Genomic DNA, 17,624 nt, shown 5'->3' on the forward strand with positions numbered 1-17,624 from the left:
ATAAGTACTGTCTAATGCAGGTAGAGGGGACTCTTAGTAATGGCAAGGTAGAGGGGACTGATGGATAAGTATTGTCTAATGCAGGTAGAGGGGACTGTTAATAATTACAAGGTCAGATTTAATGTAAATGAGATTAGTTTGGACTAAGATGAGCCATTTTCTTCCAGGGATTGGATTGCTATCATAATCCAATTCATTTAAAAGACCAGGCTCTTCTTCCATGTCTATGGAATATCACAATCGTGATTATTTAACATGGCATTCTATCTGATCAGATTATTTTGGTAAAGTTGCTTTGTTTAAAACAGCTCTGAAGAAAGCATCTCTTCAGTAGGGAAAAATTCTTGCCAATCGTGACTTCTCACTCTTTATGTGCGACCAACAAAAAAATATGACTCTTGTAGCAAATGGGCAAGCATGCTCGTTGAAGTTTCACGATGTACGTTGAATTCCTTTAAGTAGTCTGAAACCTCATGTCACAGTCCAAGTATATTGGACAGCTCCTTGATCGTTTTCAGTTCGAAGATTGCAAGCCAATCTCTACTCCAGTGGACCCTGGCTTCAAATTTTCAGCTCATGATGGGAGCCCACCATGTGATATCACTCTTTACCAGCAGGCTGTTGAATGCCTCATTTACTTATGTCACACCAGACCTGACTTATAGTATGTAGTATCTCTGCTCAGCAGATTCATGCACATGCCCAGTTCACAGCATTGGCAGGCAGTGAAGAGATTTTTCAGATATCTGAGAGGCACTCAGGATTTAGCCCTCTTCTATGGTGATCAGGGTTCACTTACAATGCATGCTTACACGGATAGTGATTAGGCAGGATGTTCTGACACCAGAGTGTCACATATTGGCAATTGTTTTTTGCTTGGCAATTCATGTATCTCTTGGCTTAGCAAGAAGCAACTAACAGTTGCCACATCTAGCTGTGAGGCTGAGTACAGGGCAGCCTTCACCGCTACAGTAGAGTGTGTTTGGCTTCGAAAGTTACTTACAGATCTTGGTATTCGCCAGACATCCTCCACCGTAGTCTACATTGACAGCCAGAGTGCTTTGGCCATTGCGCGTAACCTAGTGTTTCATGCGCGTACCAAGCACATTGAAGTTCATTATCATTGTGTTTGAGAGCGGTTGTCAGCAGGAGATATAGAGTTGTCCCATCTTCCCATAGAGGACAACATAGCAGATCTGTTTACAAAGGCACTTCCTTGTCCCAAGTTCAAAGTCTTTCGGCAGGCTTTACACTTGGTTCCCTTTGTTACATGATCTGACATACCTTGTACATTCATAGGTGGTTATATCCTTTTGGATGAACATGTGCCACCATGACCACAAAATACCAGGTATTCTAAGACGTTTCCAGAATACTTCAGCCCATATCATGGAGGGGGGTTTGTAGGCCATCTTCTCCCACTTCTAGTGATGCCCTATGGGCCCTAGTAAGTGCCTTGTAGGCATAGTTATAGGCACTTAGTTTATTTTGTGCTTTTTATGCCACTTAGTCCTTTGTGACACCTAGGACACTTAGTCCTAGGGTCTAGGTACAAGTACTATGTACTGCTGTTTTCTATTACACTAGTTGACGTGACGGCTGCTATCCTCAAGACTCTTGTACCTTTTACTTGCTCTCTCTCGTTAATCGATCCTACATCACACAATGTGGAGTGGAATCACAAACTTCTTAAACTTATGTGCATAGGACAGATGTGCAGACTCATCAATAGACAATGAACCAGCTAGATATAGAAGACACCAAAATAATATGTTTCTGTCCAAAGCTATGGACACAATACAAAAGAGATAGATCCAGAGTTCCACCAATGGTGTGGTCCTCCGATCTTACGACAAGGTCCTTCTCCTATTTGCCGATTATCTCTAGACTCAAGCCCGCGTGCTCCACCTCTAGCGTAAGTAGACTTTCCTCTCAAAGATCTCAGCACCTTGCTGCCCTAGTAGACAGCCTAGCCTTCAGCCCCACGTGAGCTCAGTCTGCAGCAACTGTGGCCCTGCTTTGCCTCCTAAGTGTAGGGTCAAAGATCAGGCTGCTGCTGCTCCTGCTGCTCCTATGTTTGCTGACTTGCTGGATGAATTATGAGGCCCAGGGCCTCTCCTTTTATAGCCCCAAGGCCTGCTCAAAATGACCGACTGGTGAAGGGCCTACTAGCTGACTTTTGTCTGCCCTAAAAACCGACCTGGTTGGCTGCCCCTACCAGCCCAACCAGGGCCCTATATAAGGGTCTTTTCTAGGCCCTTTTGCAGCCTTTGTTCCAGGGCATAAAGCCCTCCATTTATTGCAGGATTCAGCCCCCCTGGCTAGCCCATCTCCAGGCCTGATTTGCTGGCTCCAACCAGACTCACCAGCCTCTCAGCCAATGGCCGACCCAGGTGCTGCTGCTCCCTTCGATGGTTGTGCCACCTGTAGGCTCTGTTGCAGGCTGTCCATCTGCACACAGATGCCCTCCACCTAGGCACCTTTGTCTGTGCAATCCCCCGCCAGGTCTGCTGCTCCTGACTGACCTCCTGACCTCCTGTCATGTTAGATCCAGGACTTGCTGTCCTCGCTATCTTGTCCTTGCACAGGTTCCGTCCATTGCAGCCATGCTGGTCTCTTTGATGTGAGGTGCTGCCGATGTGACAGCCCCCTCTCTTTCTTTTCTCTTGGGCACATCCTGCCCTAGGTCTCCCTCACCCATTTGGGATGAGGGTAGTACGCACAGCAGAGGACTGATAGAATAGCCCAGGAGCTCACATAGTGTAGTGTGGGGTGTGGAATCACAAACTTCTTAAACTTACGTGCATAGGATAGATGTGTAGACTCATCAATAGACAATTAACCAGCCAGATATAGAAGACACCAAAATAATATATTTCTGTCCAAAGCTATGGACACAATAGAAAAGAGATAGATCTAGAGTCCCACCAATGGTGTGGTCCTCTGATCTTACCACAAGGTCCTTCTCCTATCTGCCGGTTATCTCTTGACTCGAGCCCGCGTGCTCCACCTCGAGCGTAAGTAGACTTTCCGTCCACAGATCTCAGCACCTTGCTGCCCTAGTAGACAGCCTAGGCTTCAGCCCCACGTGAGCTCAGTCTGCAGCAACTCTGGCCCTGCTTTGCCTCCTGCGTGTAGGGTCAAAGATCAGGCTCCTGCTGCTCCTGTGTTTGCTGACTTGCTGGATGAATTATGAGGCCTAGGGCCTCTCCTTTTATAGGCCCAAGGCCTGTTCAAAATGACCGACTGGTCAAGGGCCTACTAGCCGACTTTTGTCTGCCCTAAAAACCGACCTGGTTGGCTGCCCCTACCAGCCCAACCAGGGCCCTATATAAGGGTCTTTTCTAGGCCCTTTTGCAGCCTTTTTTCCAGGGCATAAAGCCCTCCATTTATTGCAGGATTTAGCCCCCCTGGCTAGCCCATCTCCAGGCCTGATTTGCTGGCTCCAACCAGACCCACCGGCCTCAGCCAATGGCCAACCCAGTTGCTGCTGCTCCCTTCGATGGTTGTGCCACCTGTAGGCTCTGTTGCAGGCTGTCCATCTGAACACAGATGCCCTCCACATAGGCACCTTTGTCTGTGCAATCCCCCGCCATGTCTGCTGCTCCTGACTGACCTCCTGCCAGGTTAGTTCCAGGACTTGCTGTCCCCGCCATCTGCTCCTTCCACAGGTTCCGTCCGTGCAGCCATGCTGGTCTCTTTGATGTGAGGTGCTGCCCATGTGGCAGCCCCCTCTCTTTCTTTTATCTTGGGCACATCCTGCCCTAGGTCTCCCTCCCCCACGCTCTCCTCATATGGGGGCTTATAGATGGGGAGGTGACCTTTCCAATAGAAGGATGATGAGAGGCTGTTTGCTTTGCAAGAGACTATAGAGGGAGGAGAGGAGATTCCAGCCGGACCAGGCCCTCTTGTTATAGGAAGGATGGAGGTTGCAGCTTCAAGCACAGCTCTAGTATATTGGAGTCCCATGGCGAGGCAGATGAGATTGACAGTGATGAGGATGAGGATGATGATGATGAGAAGGAGGACGAGGATGAGGATGAGGCACATGATGAGGATGCAGCTTGAGGCCTGAGCCTCATCAGTTGTGATGCATTTTAGTTTTGTTTCCTGGCTGTGGCAGCCTGCAGGCTAGCAGCCTGGCAGCCCTTTGAGTTTGTTATATGATGTTTTCTAGCTTGCCTTTGATGTTTTGGCGTAATTCCTACAGCCTACAGGCTTCCTTCGCTTTTCTAGTAGCTACTACCTGCTACCTTTGATGATTGATCATGATGTTTTGGTGTCTATCACTGACAGAATCCAGTCCCTGGACTCTTCCATGAATCATAATTCATGACTTTGAAATTAATAAAAGTTTGAAGTTTGAAGTTGAAAGTTTTGTAGCTCTCTCTCAAGTAAATGTGTACAATGTATATTTTCCTAGTTTTTTTTGGGTAAAAGTAGGGTCACGTATGATTCAGCCCCAAGGGCTGAACCATACTCCGATCATGCTTCCGTACCCGTATGACGTATGCATATGGTAACGTATGGAAAAAACTATGGATGCATTACAGCCTTAAGAAGGTATATACATCTTTTTTACAGGGCATCCTTTGGCAATGGACCATGTGACAGCTGGACGTGCTGCTATCTAATGGTCTGTTTTTGCTGCTGCCAAGGCTTGCTGCTGCAGCTTTTCTGTAGGACTGTGTGACTGGACTGCTCGGGCTTCCCAAAATTTCTCAAGATCAAATTGTCTTTTATAGGAATAGGTGTTGAGGTTTGGTTGCCTGATCAAATGACTTACCATGGCTTCATTGTGCCTAGACTGCTCCACGTTTTGAGCATGAAGTAGTCAATGTCTTCTTGTTGCTAGTAGGACTATGGCCGACATAACTTTCCACCTCTAGTTATGATTCATGAAGATACAAAGCCAAAGCCTGTGTATAGGGGTGTGACTTATTACTTCTAACAATGGGATAGAAAACACAGGATATTTTAAAATCGGCATGCAATAAATAGTAATGTATGCATGGTTTTGAGGAGCATGCACATCAACTGATTCTGTCACTGAGACATGCAGACAATGAGTTTGATTCTTTTCAGTGACTGCGGCCTGTAACAATATAGTTCAGTCACATGTTTTGTGCTAGATGCTTGAATGTGATTTTGCTGGACTCAAATGATGGCATGTACTTAAACAACGAGTTACTTCTACCAGATTGAGAATGTTCCCCTTGCCTTGATTATAAAATGCAGCACGTTTGCGAAAGGAGACATGTTTCAAGCAGGTGACTTGCACATAGTCTTCACTGGATAGCCTACCAAACAGTTGGAACGTGGCTGTCGTATTGCTGCACTATGACCTGTCCAAAAGTTGCCAGGTGGTTGACATGTGATGCATTTATTAGTGAGCATGGTGGTGTTTGTAATAAATTCTGCATGTAAAAGTGGACATATGATGATGCATAAGGGTACATCTATACTGGTGCTGATGATTGTGAAAGACAGATGTCTATGCAGCAGTGTCCCCCTATTCATGATGAAAATATTGACATGGCAAGTTTACTGCTTTAGGCTTTGTGATTAGACTTTGGTGAATTCTAGGCCACACGTATGTTGCTTGTGTTCATTATGCTTTTTTGGGGATAAGCGGGGGCTTGTCATTGATGTATGTCTAGCCAAAGCCATGCATAGGAAGGATAGTAGGCTACAAAGATTTACTGCTTGCCTTGCATTATTGACTTTTTGACAAAGAAATGTATGTGAGCGATATGCAGTCTTGGAAATTGGTTTTGTTTTACTACTTTTCAGAGTGTCAAAGGACTCATTACATGTGATTGTAATTTTGAATATTTGAATCTGACATCATGAGTTTATATGTACGTTGGTTTATCTTTGTTCCCTTGTGTTAGCATTAGTTGTTGTAGTTGTTGTTTCTTTCTTCCTTCTCTTGCTTTTCTTCTTCCTTTTTGGGGTTAGGTTGCGGCCTGCTGGTAGTGCAATAATTCTTTCTATCTTAAATGGTGCGTTGCCCTATCAGCTAGATTTAGATGCTTGTTTGGGAGAGACTAAAATGAAATCGTTTAGACTTCACAAGTAGTTGTAGCTTGAATGAAGAGATTTGGACTACTTTTTGATTAGCCTTCTCCTTTAGTGCTAGCCTTCGTCATGGCTGAGTTTGCCCTTCACCTCCGGAGTGCCGACAGAAACTCAGTATGAAGACTTTGTATAAATGGATGGTCAAGTATGTGTGGGTGTGTGGATTTGTATGTGTCAAAGCATATTTTTATACTATGGTCTACATCCACTGTTGGGCGCTGATGACGTCAGTGGGGATGTCATAGTAGCTAGTCCTTGCTATGCGTGATGGAGTTTATGGTTTTCAATCTTATGAGTGACTATTGTGAGATTGAAACTGCACTATGTTGTGTTTTTAGAGGATGAGTTTGGGAATGTTCCTGGATTCATCTAGGTATATGTGCTATGGTGGAAATTTGACCTAATTTAACTCTCTCTCTCTTTCTCTCTCTCTCTCTCTCGTTATGATTATGGCAATTTGTCTTTATCATGGCTTAGAGGCTCCATCCTTTCAGCTCATTGTATCAGGTTGTTTCAGTCTCATAGATTTTTCAATCTTTCGACGACTTTAAATAAACTCTCTCTCTCTCTCTCTCTCTCTCTCTCTCTCTCTCCACATTTTTTAATCTTATTATTATTTATTCTTTGAAAATTTCTCATTTATTCATAATTTGTCTAAGGTGACTTACAAATTCTCTTCTTTCGTTTGTTCTTTCGATTGTTCTATAAAGTTACAATTTGTAAGATTGGATATGTTCTAGTATTATGAAGGTATATGTATATCATGATTTTCTCTTGGTTGTTATTCTAGATCAGGTGTTTTTGGCACACTAGGGATGTTTTGTTGGACATTTGGCATTTTGTTCTTCTCTTTGTGAATAGAACGAACTGAAAAGAATGGGGGGTGGGGATTCAAATTTATAAATGTACATTTATGGGGGCATATTTTATGCTATTGGTTGTCTCTAACTGCCAACTTTTACATGTGTCCTTGAAGGTTCACTTGCATGCGGGAACGGATGCAATCCTGAATGCTACATTCATACGGGCTCCTCCTGAAGCAGTGATAAAAGTTGATGTTCCCCTTGTATTTCGTGGAGAAGATGCATGCCCTGGAATACGGAAAGGTGCTTACTTTGTCTTTAAGCTTTTGATCTAAGTTGTTTGAAGGAGCATATTTTGAGATATTTGCAAATTATCGTGCCCATCAGATGTGGTTTGTATGTTTGATGATGCACAATGGTAAAAAAACATGCCTCAAGGTGTAATATTCAAATCTGCACATATCTGATGGTGAGAATCCTCTTTGCACGCATGTTAAACCCACCTATGTTGAGTCATGTGCAAAGTATCATGTGCATGAGATGTGGTTTGTATGCTAGATCATGCATTAAACCATGTTTATCACCTAGTGTCATACACAATCATCAAAAAACATGCCTCGAGGTGTGTTATTCAAACCTGCATGTATTTGATGGGCATAGTGCTTTGCACACATGTCAATACCATCTATATTGAGGCACGTGCAAACTATCATGCCCATTGGATATGGTTTGCATGGTCGATCACACATCAAATTATGTTTCTCACCTAGTGTGATGCACAATCAACTCACCCCGAGGTGTGTTATAAAAACCTGCATGTATCCGATGGGCATCCCCTATTTTAATTGTGTCAATCCCACCTATGTTGAGGCCTATGAAAAGCATTGTGCCCATAAGATGTGGTTTGTATGGTCGATCATGCATTAAACCATGTTTTCCACCTAGTGTCAAGCATAATCACCAAAAAACACACTTCCAAGTGTGTTATTTGAAGGTGCACATGTCCGATGGATAGACCGCTCTGCACCCATGTCAATGCCAGCTATTTTGAGGCACGTGAAAAGTATCATGCCCATCCTATGGGGTTTGTATGGTAGATTATGCATTAAACCATGTTTTTCATTTAGAGTCATGCATAATCATCAAAAGCATGGCTCGAGGTGTGTTATTTGAATCTGGACGTATCTAATGGGCATCCCTCTTTGCACGCAAATCAATCCCACCTATGTTGAGGCACGTGAAAAGTATAGTGCCCATAGAATATGGTTCATATGGTCAATTATGCATTAAACCATGTTTTTCACTTTGTGTGCTCCACAATCGTCCAAAAACACACTCGGAGGTATATTATTCAAAGGTGCACATATCCGATGGGCATACCATATTGATGTGTATCAATATCACCTATTGTGAGGCACGTACAATGTAGCATTCCCATTGGATGTGGTTTTTATGGTCGACCACACATTAAACCATGTTTTTCACCTAGTGTCATGCACAATCATCAAAAAACATGCCTCGAGGTGTGTTATTTAAACCTGCACTTATCTGATGGGCATGCCCCTTTGCAGGCATGTCAATATCACCTATGTTGAGGCACGTGTTAATGGGCTTCTGGATACATTGAGAGACAGCAAACAAGATCAGCCTTTTGCTGCCTGGACAAGATCAGGGAATAGACAGCATGGTCACTTTCTTGAGTTTACACTCCTTTAAAGATGCTTTTGACAGCAAAGAGTGGATGGATGCAATGAATCTATTGCCAAAATGACACATGGGAATTAGTAGATCTCCCACCTGGCAAGCATGCCATTGGAACACGGTGGGTCTACAAATTAAAAAGGAAATCTGATGGCAGCATAGATCGATACAAAGCCCGTCTTGTTGCAAAAGGGTATGCCCAACAACAAGGCATTGACTTTGAGGAGACATTTGCTCCCACATCCAGGATTACTACCATTCGATGTGTCATTGACATTGCAGCCCATCATCATTGGCAAGTGCACCAACTTGACATCAAGACCGCTTTTCTTCATGGGAATCTGCAGGAAGAAGTTTATGTCACACAACCTCCTGGCTTTGAGGTTGTTAATTCTGAAAATAAGGTATGCCGGCTTAGAAAAGCCCTTTATGGTTTGAAGCAGGCACCCAGGGCATGGTATGCCAAAATTCATGCACACTTACTATCCCTTGGTTTTCAGAATAGTCCCTCAGGATCCACTCTTTATTTCCGTGGGAGTGGATCTGATTTTTTAGTGCTGATTTTATATGTGGACGATATGCTTATCACGGGCCCAGATACTCAGCAAATTGCAGCTTCAAGGCTGATTTGCAGCAGATTTTTGACATGTCAGACATGGGACGGCTCCATTATTATTTGGGCATTCAGTTTGCTCATGTTGAGGGGGGTATCGTGATGTCTCAGTCCAAGTATATTGGACAGCTCCTTGATCGTTTTCAGTTTGAGGATTGCAAGCCAATCTCTACTCCAGTGGACCCTGGCTTCAAATTCTCAGCTCATGATGGGAGCCCACCATGTGATATCACTCTTTATCAGCAGGCTGTTGGATGCCTTATTTATTTATGTCATACCAGACCTGACTTGCAGTATGCAGTATCTCAGCTCAGCAGATTCATGCACATGCCCAGTTCACAGCATTGGCAGGTAGTGAAGAGAGTCTTCAGATATCTCAGAGACACTCAGGATTTAGCCCTCTTCTACGGTGATCAGGGTTCACTTACCATGCATGCTTACACGGATAGTGACTAGGCAGGATGTTCCGACACCAGAGTGTCACATACTGGCAATTGTTTTTTGCTTGGCAATTCATGTATTTCTTGGCTCAGCAAGAAGCAACCGACAGTTGCCACTTCTAGCTGTGAGGCTGAGTACAGGGCAGCTTTCACCGCTACAGTAGAGTGTGTTTGGCTTCGAAAGTTACTTACAGATCTTGGTATTTGCCAGACATCCTCCACTATTGTCTACACTGACAGCCAAAGTGCTTTGGCTATTGCGCGTAACCTAGTGTTCCATGCGCGTACCAAGCATATTGAAGTTCACTATCATTATGTTCGGGAGCGGTTGTTGGCAGGAGACATAGAGTTGTCCTATCTTCTCACAGAGGACAACATCGCAGATATGTTTACAAAGGCACTTCCTCGTCCCAAGTTCGAAGTCTTCCGACAGGTTTTACACTTGGTTCCCTTTGTTACATGATCTGACATTCCTTGTACATTCATAGGTGGCTATATCCTTTTGGATGAACATGTGCCACCATGACAAAAACCTACCAGGTATTTTGAGACGTTTCCAGAGTACTTCAGCCCATCCCATGGAGGGGGGTTTGTAGGCCATCTTCTGATGGTTCTAGTGATGTCCTATAGGCCATGGTATGTGCCTTGTAGGCATAAGTGTAGGCACTTATAGTGTTAGTGCCTTTTAGGCCACATAGGACATTTAGTCCTATGTGACACTTAGGACACTTAGTCCTAGGTCTAGGTACAAGTACTATGTACTTGTGTATTTTCTATCTATCTAAGATTTTGACGTGATGGCTACTCTCCGACTCCTTCGTACCTGCACTTTCTCTATATTATGTATAAAAAATAAATTTTTATACATAAATTGTATCATATTGCCGTTTCTTCCGTTTCCGTTTCGGTGGGGGCCGGAAACTCCGTTTCTTCCGTTTCGGCTGGCAACTATGCAATGAACCAAAATGCCCCAGTTTTTGACAGTTCTAGAAAGCAAAAAGTTAAAAGAGTTGACTGAATCTGGAAATGCAAGCTGTAAATAGAAAATGGGAGCTGAACTGGAACTGTTTGGCTATATTGAGGCTGCAAGGTCAAACCTGAGCTCAACCAATTGGTGTAGAGATCCGTACAATACGGATAGAGTGACGAAATGTGGAAGCAGATTTGGAGTTGCAAGTAGGTTGTGGACTGATTGGAGCTGCTGGATGGAGCTGAAAACGCAGCAGGCTGGCCGCAAGACTAGCAGAAGTAGTTGCAGCTTCTTTGGAAAAGTAAACAGCTGTAGACTTTTTGAAGAAGAAACTATATTAGCATCAGAGGGAAGAGAAGTCCATTTGGTAGTAGCCACATGAAAACCTGAAGTAGCTCCTCCACTAGTGGATGTGGAAGTAGGGTATTGGAACGTAAAATGGTGGTATCCACGCTGTCCCCTTCCATCTTGACATTGTCCAAGTGCTTGCACAAAAAGGCAACTCTAGCCTCATTCCGAATTTGATAAACATTGGCCAATGTCCCATGCAGCCTTTGCTGTCCTGCAAGGCTGAAGATGGAGAGTAATGAACTACTTCACAGACAAGGCAATCAAGGCGTGTGCTTGCGCATCTCTCTGATCTCATTGGATTTGATCCTACGTGGGAGGCATTGCGGAAGCAATGGTAGATGATCGAGATGTAGCAACGGTGGCACCACCCGAAGAAGTGGGTGTAGTGGCAGTGGCTGCCTGAGAGGCAGGTCTAACCTTTGGGCAGAACCCAAGAAACAGTTGTGGGACTGTAGGCACTGGTTGCAGGTGAGTTGCAAAAGCCGAAAACTCAGCAGGTTGGTCGCAAGACTAGCCGAAGTAGTTGCAGTTGCTTTGGAAAAGTAAATGGCTGGGCAGAACCCAAGAAACAGTTGTGGGACTGTAGGCACTGGTTGCAGGTGAGTTGCAACTGAAGTCGGCCTGGGCGGAAGTGACCCGAGCTGAGTGGCACATGTGCAAGCAAGGGGGGGGAGCAGGCAGGAGCAAGAATCCACTGTGAACCACTGTTGGATGGAGTGGAATGGAAGGAAACCCGGGATGCGATGGAGTTGAGAAGCAATCGAGTGTACTTGCATATGGATAGAGTGAAAGTACAAGTAAGTGGCCATATAGCTCCAAGTACACCTAGATATTCTCCTTAGTCTATGCTGCTGCTTGTGCTGGCTTTTGTCCAGGCCTTTTCCCAGTCTTTTGGCCCTATATATGGCCCCATGGTAGGCCTGTTCCAAGCCCCACAGCCAGCCCTAACTGTGGGCCAACAGTCAGCCCATGCTGCATTCTAGATTAGGATTTGACATTTGTGCCCTTGTAATTTTTTTAAAATGAAAATATGTTTTTATGATGTGTTGCCTATTAGTTACCTTTGAAAGTTGTGTGTGGAAGGGTGGGCTGGGTGCAGGGGAAGGTCTTTAGATTTGCTCATTTGGGATAGACTAAAATGAATTGCTTGTAGCTTACATGCACTTGCATTTTTTTGGGTGTGCTGGCCTATCAAATACCTTGTTTTAGCTCTTTTTCCTTAGACCTATTCATTTGGGAGATACAAACAAAAAGCTCTTAGCTTGAGTGGGAGTTGTATCTTAATGAAGAGAAGGTGAACTACTTTGTGACTTAGCCTTCTCTCTAAGCGCTAGCCTTTGTCACAAATTTTTCTTGTGAGGGTTGAGATGGCCCTCTCTTAGCTTTCTTTTGCCCTTTCTTTCATGATCCCGAGCAACGTTTAACTGGAGTAGGTGATTACCTGAAGGAGGTTTTTTGAAGCGATCCCAAGGTTTCCATCTCGGCAAGTTTCGCTTTGCAAAGCAGTGCTACTGATCTATAGCTTTTTCTTGTTGTTTCTGGCACCAGGCTCAGTGTAGGGTAGAGAGACATGGTCTTTTAGATTAAGGATGTAGGACTTCCTTGGTTTGTGCCTTTCCCAATTGACATGCTAAACTCTCTTTTCCTTCTTAGCAATCACATAGTGGACTCTATTCCTTCAAACCCATGGAAACTGCTGAAGTGCAAATGGATTACCTCCAGGTCAAGTTTGTTGTGTTTTTCATTGGAATATACAAAAGTAGGTGCCCTGATGTTTCTTAGGGACTTTCCCATAGCACCATGGAGGACTGTCGCCAGGGTACAACCTGGCAGATTTGGGAAGTAGATCAAGATAGGGCTCCCTCTTATCTGCTTGTAAGGAGAAAATTTCAGCGTTAATTATAATAGTATGTTCCCTATGTCAACGGAATCTCAAAATTCATGCATAGGGACAATTGAGTATTGCAGAGGGAATCAAGAGGGCTGAAAGGAGAGGGGAGGAGAGTGGGATTAAACTAAGGTTTTGGCCGTTGCCTCTTTCCTTTGCTTGCCGTGCCACCTCAACCTCAGCCTCGGCCTTACACTCGTGGCGACTCGCCACCTTGCCTCACTGTCAGACTCACCCTCTGTCCCCCCGACCCCTCGCCCCGTCTCTCTCATTTTTATCTGGGTGCTATCTCCCCCCGTCTCTCTTTCTCTCTCTCTTTTCTCTGGGTGCTGCCTTCCCTCTTTCTCCTTCTGCAGCTGGGCATCTCTTTCTCTCTCTCTGACCATAGCCCCATCTGCTGTCTGGAAGGGCCGTGTGACTGATGCAAGTAGATTGCCCATGTTCCACTGAAATCCTTTAAGAGATCTGCGATGATTTCAAAGTTAGAACCTTGTACCTTTCTGAATGGTTAGTTTTGTTGATCTGCCTACATTGCTTCTGAGGTGAGCTACCAAGCTTCCCTCATTTCCCCACACCAGTTCTGAATCTGCTGGTGCATATAGTTAGCATTTCCACTCAAGCTCCTCTGTGATCCAATAAAGTGGTTAATTAATGAAGCATATTATCATAGTCACTGTTTCTTACCATGTTTGCTTGTTCTGATTCGTGCACTTTTATTTGGCAGGTGGCTATCTGAATACCATCAAAAGAGTTGTGAGGTTCCGTTGTCCAGCCGATCACATCCCACCATACATAGAAGTCAATCTTGGTGATTTACAGATAAAGGATAAGGTTCTTATGCGTGACTTGAAGGTTCATCCCTCAGTTAAATTGGTTAGCCCAGATGGCTCTCTACCTGTCTGCAAAATCATGGGTACACGTGGCTCAGCATAATGACGCACTTGTTTGGGGGGGATATTCCTCTCTTTATGAAAGCCTGTACCACACAAAGGACAGATAAACATTGCAGGCTTGGTTTGCTAGAGATCAGCAAGCTGTCGGAAACAAATCCGACAATTCAGTTCCGGGTTGCTAAACATTTTAGACATGCAAGGACAGTTCATCTGCCCCCTGTTTAATGTGATTCTGTGCTGTTCAGGATCCAGGAACAGTTTGTCTTTCTTTTTAGACCTGGGCTTACTGTGGTTGTAAAAAGATGCAAGATTCTACAATTTTTGGGTCTGCAAGCTGGCTTCAGACTGCACTCAAAAAAGGCGTCTGAATCATCGTAGCCACATCATGATTTTGTAGATGTGCTGCATTTTTTTGCTAATGAGTTGTGCCAAGGGTTGTCTTTTACTAATGAATATGGGCCAAGCCAAATCACAAGCATTCAATTCCGAGTATGAGGCCTTTAGAGTGTGATGCCAGAGTGGATGGAGCTTCTAATCCTGAAAATGTTGCTTGATGATTCAAAAAGTATCTGTGAGCCTAAAGCTTTTTGCTCCTCAAAAGATTCACATTTTCTTTCAATAAACCATGCTGAGAAGGTTTGTTCAAACAAAAGCAAAATTCATTTTATAGCTACTGGCATCACCCTTAGGCTGCAACGACCAGTTACGGTCTCAAATCAAATGACTGAAGACTTGACAGGGAACTCTCACTTTCTGGTGCAGGAGGGATATAGTGAATAGGAGTAGACATAATTTTCTCTAAAATGGGCTATCCTAATTGCATGCCATAAGACAATTATATTTCTTCTGGTGATCTTTAATAACTTCCATGGTTTGTTTGTCGGACTTTGTCCATCCAGTTTTACTGGAGTTTCTAGAGATCTTGTGCTCCGATTGTTTTGTTGTTACTTGCTGCTAAGGTCAGATGAGGGGGTTGCAGAATTGAACCAAATCATATCGTTGTGTGGGCAAGGTACCCTGAGAAGCTTTTGTTTCATTCTGAGATTCTACTACTCCCTGGGCAGTTATATGGCAGATTCATAGTTGTCAGTCTTATTTTTCTGCATCAATATGTTCCTGTAGTGATGACCTATATATGTAGTTGATTACTTTTCAATTTGTATGGGCATCCTGCCCACTAATAAGATGGTCTCCTTTAGAGAGAAGGAAAGAAAAAAATGTATTTACATCTTCAAGATTTCGAAATAGCCATGAGATCGAAGTTGAATATCATAATGTGAGGTATGAAAAGGGAGAGCTAAATGCCACAAGTGAACCAGACTCAAACTTGGAAAACTAAACAAATGAATGAAACATATTTAGAGGTGTGCCATAATCCATTAAGGAGATTGTGACCCAGGCATTTAATTTTCTATGAAAGGGCAATGAAGTGAGGTTTGCTTGAAAAAATGTGATAATCAATTGAATGGAAGATAAGGCAAAACCTTCACACATGGAGAAGTGTTGGAGGCCAGGTCTCATTACGTATGATGCATGAATTTGTTGAATACAAGCTTAGGTATATGGTGGCAAATACAATGGCGTGTGCACATGGTGTTATTTTGTTGTTCGTGTTTTCTTGAAGGCAAGTTTGAGGGAGTGTTTGCCGAATTGCCTACTATCAGTTGTGTAGAAGCCTATGTCATGGTAGGACTTGTGAGCAAGAACTCAGTTTGTTAACAAAAATTGATGCTTTCAGCTAGGTTTATCAATCAATAATTGCAATATCTAGGGCATTGACAGAATGAATTGTTTCAATAATGTCTATAACTTGATAATTTGTATCATTTGTCTTTGGAATGCCATAAATCATGAGTACACTTAATGCTTACCGAGACACATGGATTTTGTGAAGGTGGAATTTTGAAATTTATGGCATATAAGGAAATCCCTTCGATGGTAGATAAGTACTGTGAGAGAGAGAGAGAGAGAGAGAGAGAGAGAGAGAGAGAGAGAGAGAGATTATTAATGTCTACGAAAGATTAATGGTCTATGGAACTTAAAAAATCATGAGTACACTTAGTGCTTACCATGTCGATTTTGTGAAGATTGAATTTTGAAATTTATGGCATATAAGGAAATTCCTTTGATGGTAGATAAGTACTGTGTGTGTGTGTGTGTGTGTGTGTGTGTGTGTGAGAGAGAGAGAGAGAGAGAGAGAGAGAGATAGAGAGAGAGATTATTAACGTCTACAAAAGATTGAACGGTCTATGAAGATGACTCTTTGAGTCGCACAACAGCACAAGAAATTCTAAACAAGTACACCAATGGCATACCCGTGTTTTGCATCACGCTTCTTGAGCCACTTCTTGAAATGAATGCCCCAAAGACCGGCGAGGTTTAATTAATTGCATTATTTTTTAAAATATTTTCTTTTGGAGGCCTACTTGGGCTTCCAAGTATCATTGGGGTTGACTAGGAGGAGAAGCACTCTTCTTAACATAAGAACAAGCCGACGAAGCAGACATGCCTAATAAAATAAATTTACGTCAACCAATGGGTCTTAAATACCCACACAAAAGAAAAGCAAAACTAACCACATCTATAAAATATAATTAGAATGGGAAAAATAATCGTGTTGGACTACAATCATTCTACTTTTGCAACATCTAAAACTTAATCAATCCTATTGGGTGGGGTATTGAGAGAGTTCACGCTTAACATCATGTGATCATGTGTGCATAGCACCATCATGTGATCATATGTGCATAGCACTAACCCAATAGAGTGCTATAAAGGAAAGGGTAGAATCCTTAACCCTAACCTTAAATGAGTTTGTATAGATTCCTTATATATTCTATTTTTTCAACTAAATCTAGTGTACAATTAGTCATTTGTGGTGTGCTCTCTAGCTGTGGCCCTCTCTCCTCATCTTGACTCTTCTCTCCTCTCTTCATATTTTGTCATGGTATTAGAGCATGGTTCTACCTTCCGCTGAGGCGCCATCCTTCTTGTGAGAGTGATTGATTGAGAGATTGAGTGTTCTTTCGCTTCCATTGAGTGAGAAAATTTCGTCCATTGGTCGTGCTGAGGCGCCATCCTTCTTGTGAGAGTGTGATTGATTGAGAGATCAAGAGATTGAGTGTTCTTTTACTAACGTTGAGTGATAGAGAAAATTCCATCCATTGGTCAGAGAATTCCGTCCATGAGAGTTTGAGAGATTTTTGTTAATCTCATTCCATTTGATTCATTGTTCTTTGAGAGATTTTCGTCATTTGAGATATTTCCGTTCACATGAGAGAGAGATGCTCCTTCTTCTTGAGAGATTTCTATTTGTCTTGAGAGATTTGTGAGCGCTTTGAGAGAAAAATAGGGAGAGCTTTCGGAGAGAAAATTCTCTCTTTGAAAGATTCTTAAGAGAGAAAGTTAGTGGTTCTTATAGAAAAAAAGTTAGTCGAGATTGTTGAGAGAGAGAGATCTCTAGTCTTTTACTCAATGAGAGAGAAAGCAATCAAGCTCCAACCATGACTCAGACTCACAGCTGTTCTCTTCAATGCCTCTTCAACACCCATAGCCAATCTATGCCATAGCACCTTTAGTGCGAGGTCCTGTAAAAACGGCAGCTTATGCTCAGTTCATTCAACAACTAGCTTGACAACAGGCTGCACCAGTCCTTCTACACTTACTACGTACAGCTCCGCCAATGATTGCCTTTAGTGCATCTTTGGCTCCAGCGATGTCTTTCTTGCACTACATCAACTCCTCGCTCCAGCCATGGGCTAGCTCCAACCAGCCGATGGCCAAGCTCCCGTGACTCCAAGCCCCAGTCAACAACAATCGTCGGTAGCATCTCTTCACCTCCATAGCTCCAAGCAGTTGGGGCTTGGAGCATTGATAGAGTTGGG

At 43.4% G+C, this 17,624-nt stretch overlaps 1 protein-coding gene across 1 annotated transcript in view; it reads left to right on the top strand.

The window, feature by feature from the left end:
• The window catches only part of LOC147880098 (uncharacterized), a 29,810-nt gene extending 15,374 nt beyond the window's left edge, over positions 1-14,436 (top strand). Inside the window, exons 2-3 of the mRNA XM_087371740.1 lie at positions 7,058-7,187; positions 13,572-14,436. Of these exons, the coding sequence (XP_087227866.1) occupies positions 7,058-7,187; positions 13,572-13,780 (339 nt within the window). The 3' untranslated portion in view covers positions 13,781-14,436. The remainder of the gene's footprint in view (positions 1-7,057; positions 7,188-13,571) is intronic.
• Positions 14,437-17,624: the final 3,188 nt, after the last annotated feature.

Source organism: Dipteris shenzhenensis, chromosome 33 (assembly GCF_047967505.1).
Source record: "Dipteris shenzhenensis isolate YYH24624 ecotype China chromosome 33, Dip_SZ_1.0, whole genome shotgun sequence".
NCBI classification, from domain to species: Eukaryota; Viridiplantae; Streptophyta; class Polypodiopsida; order Gleicheniales; family Dipteridaceae; genus Dipteris; species Dipteris shenzhenensis.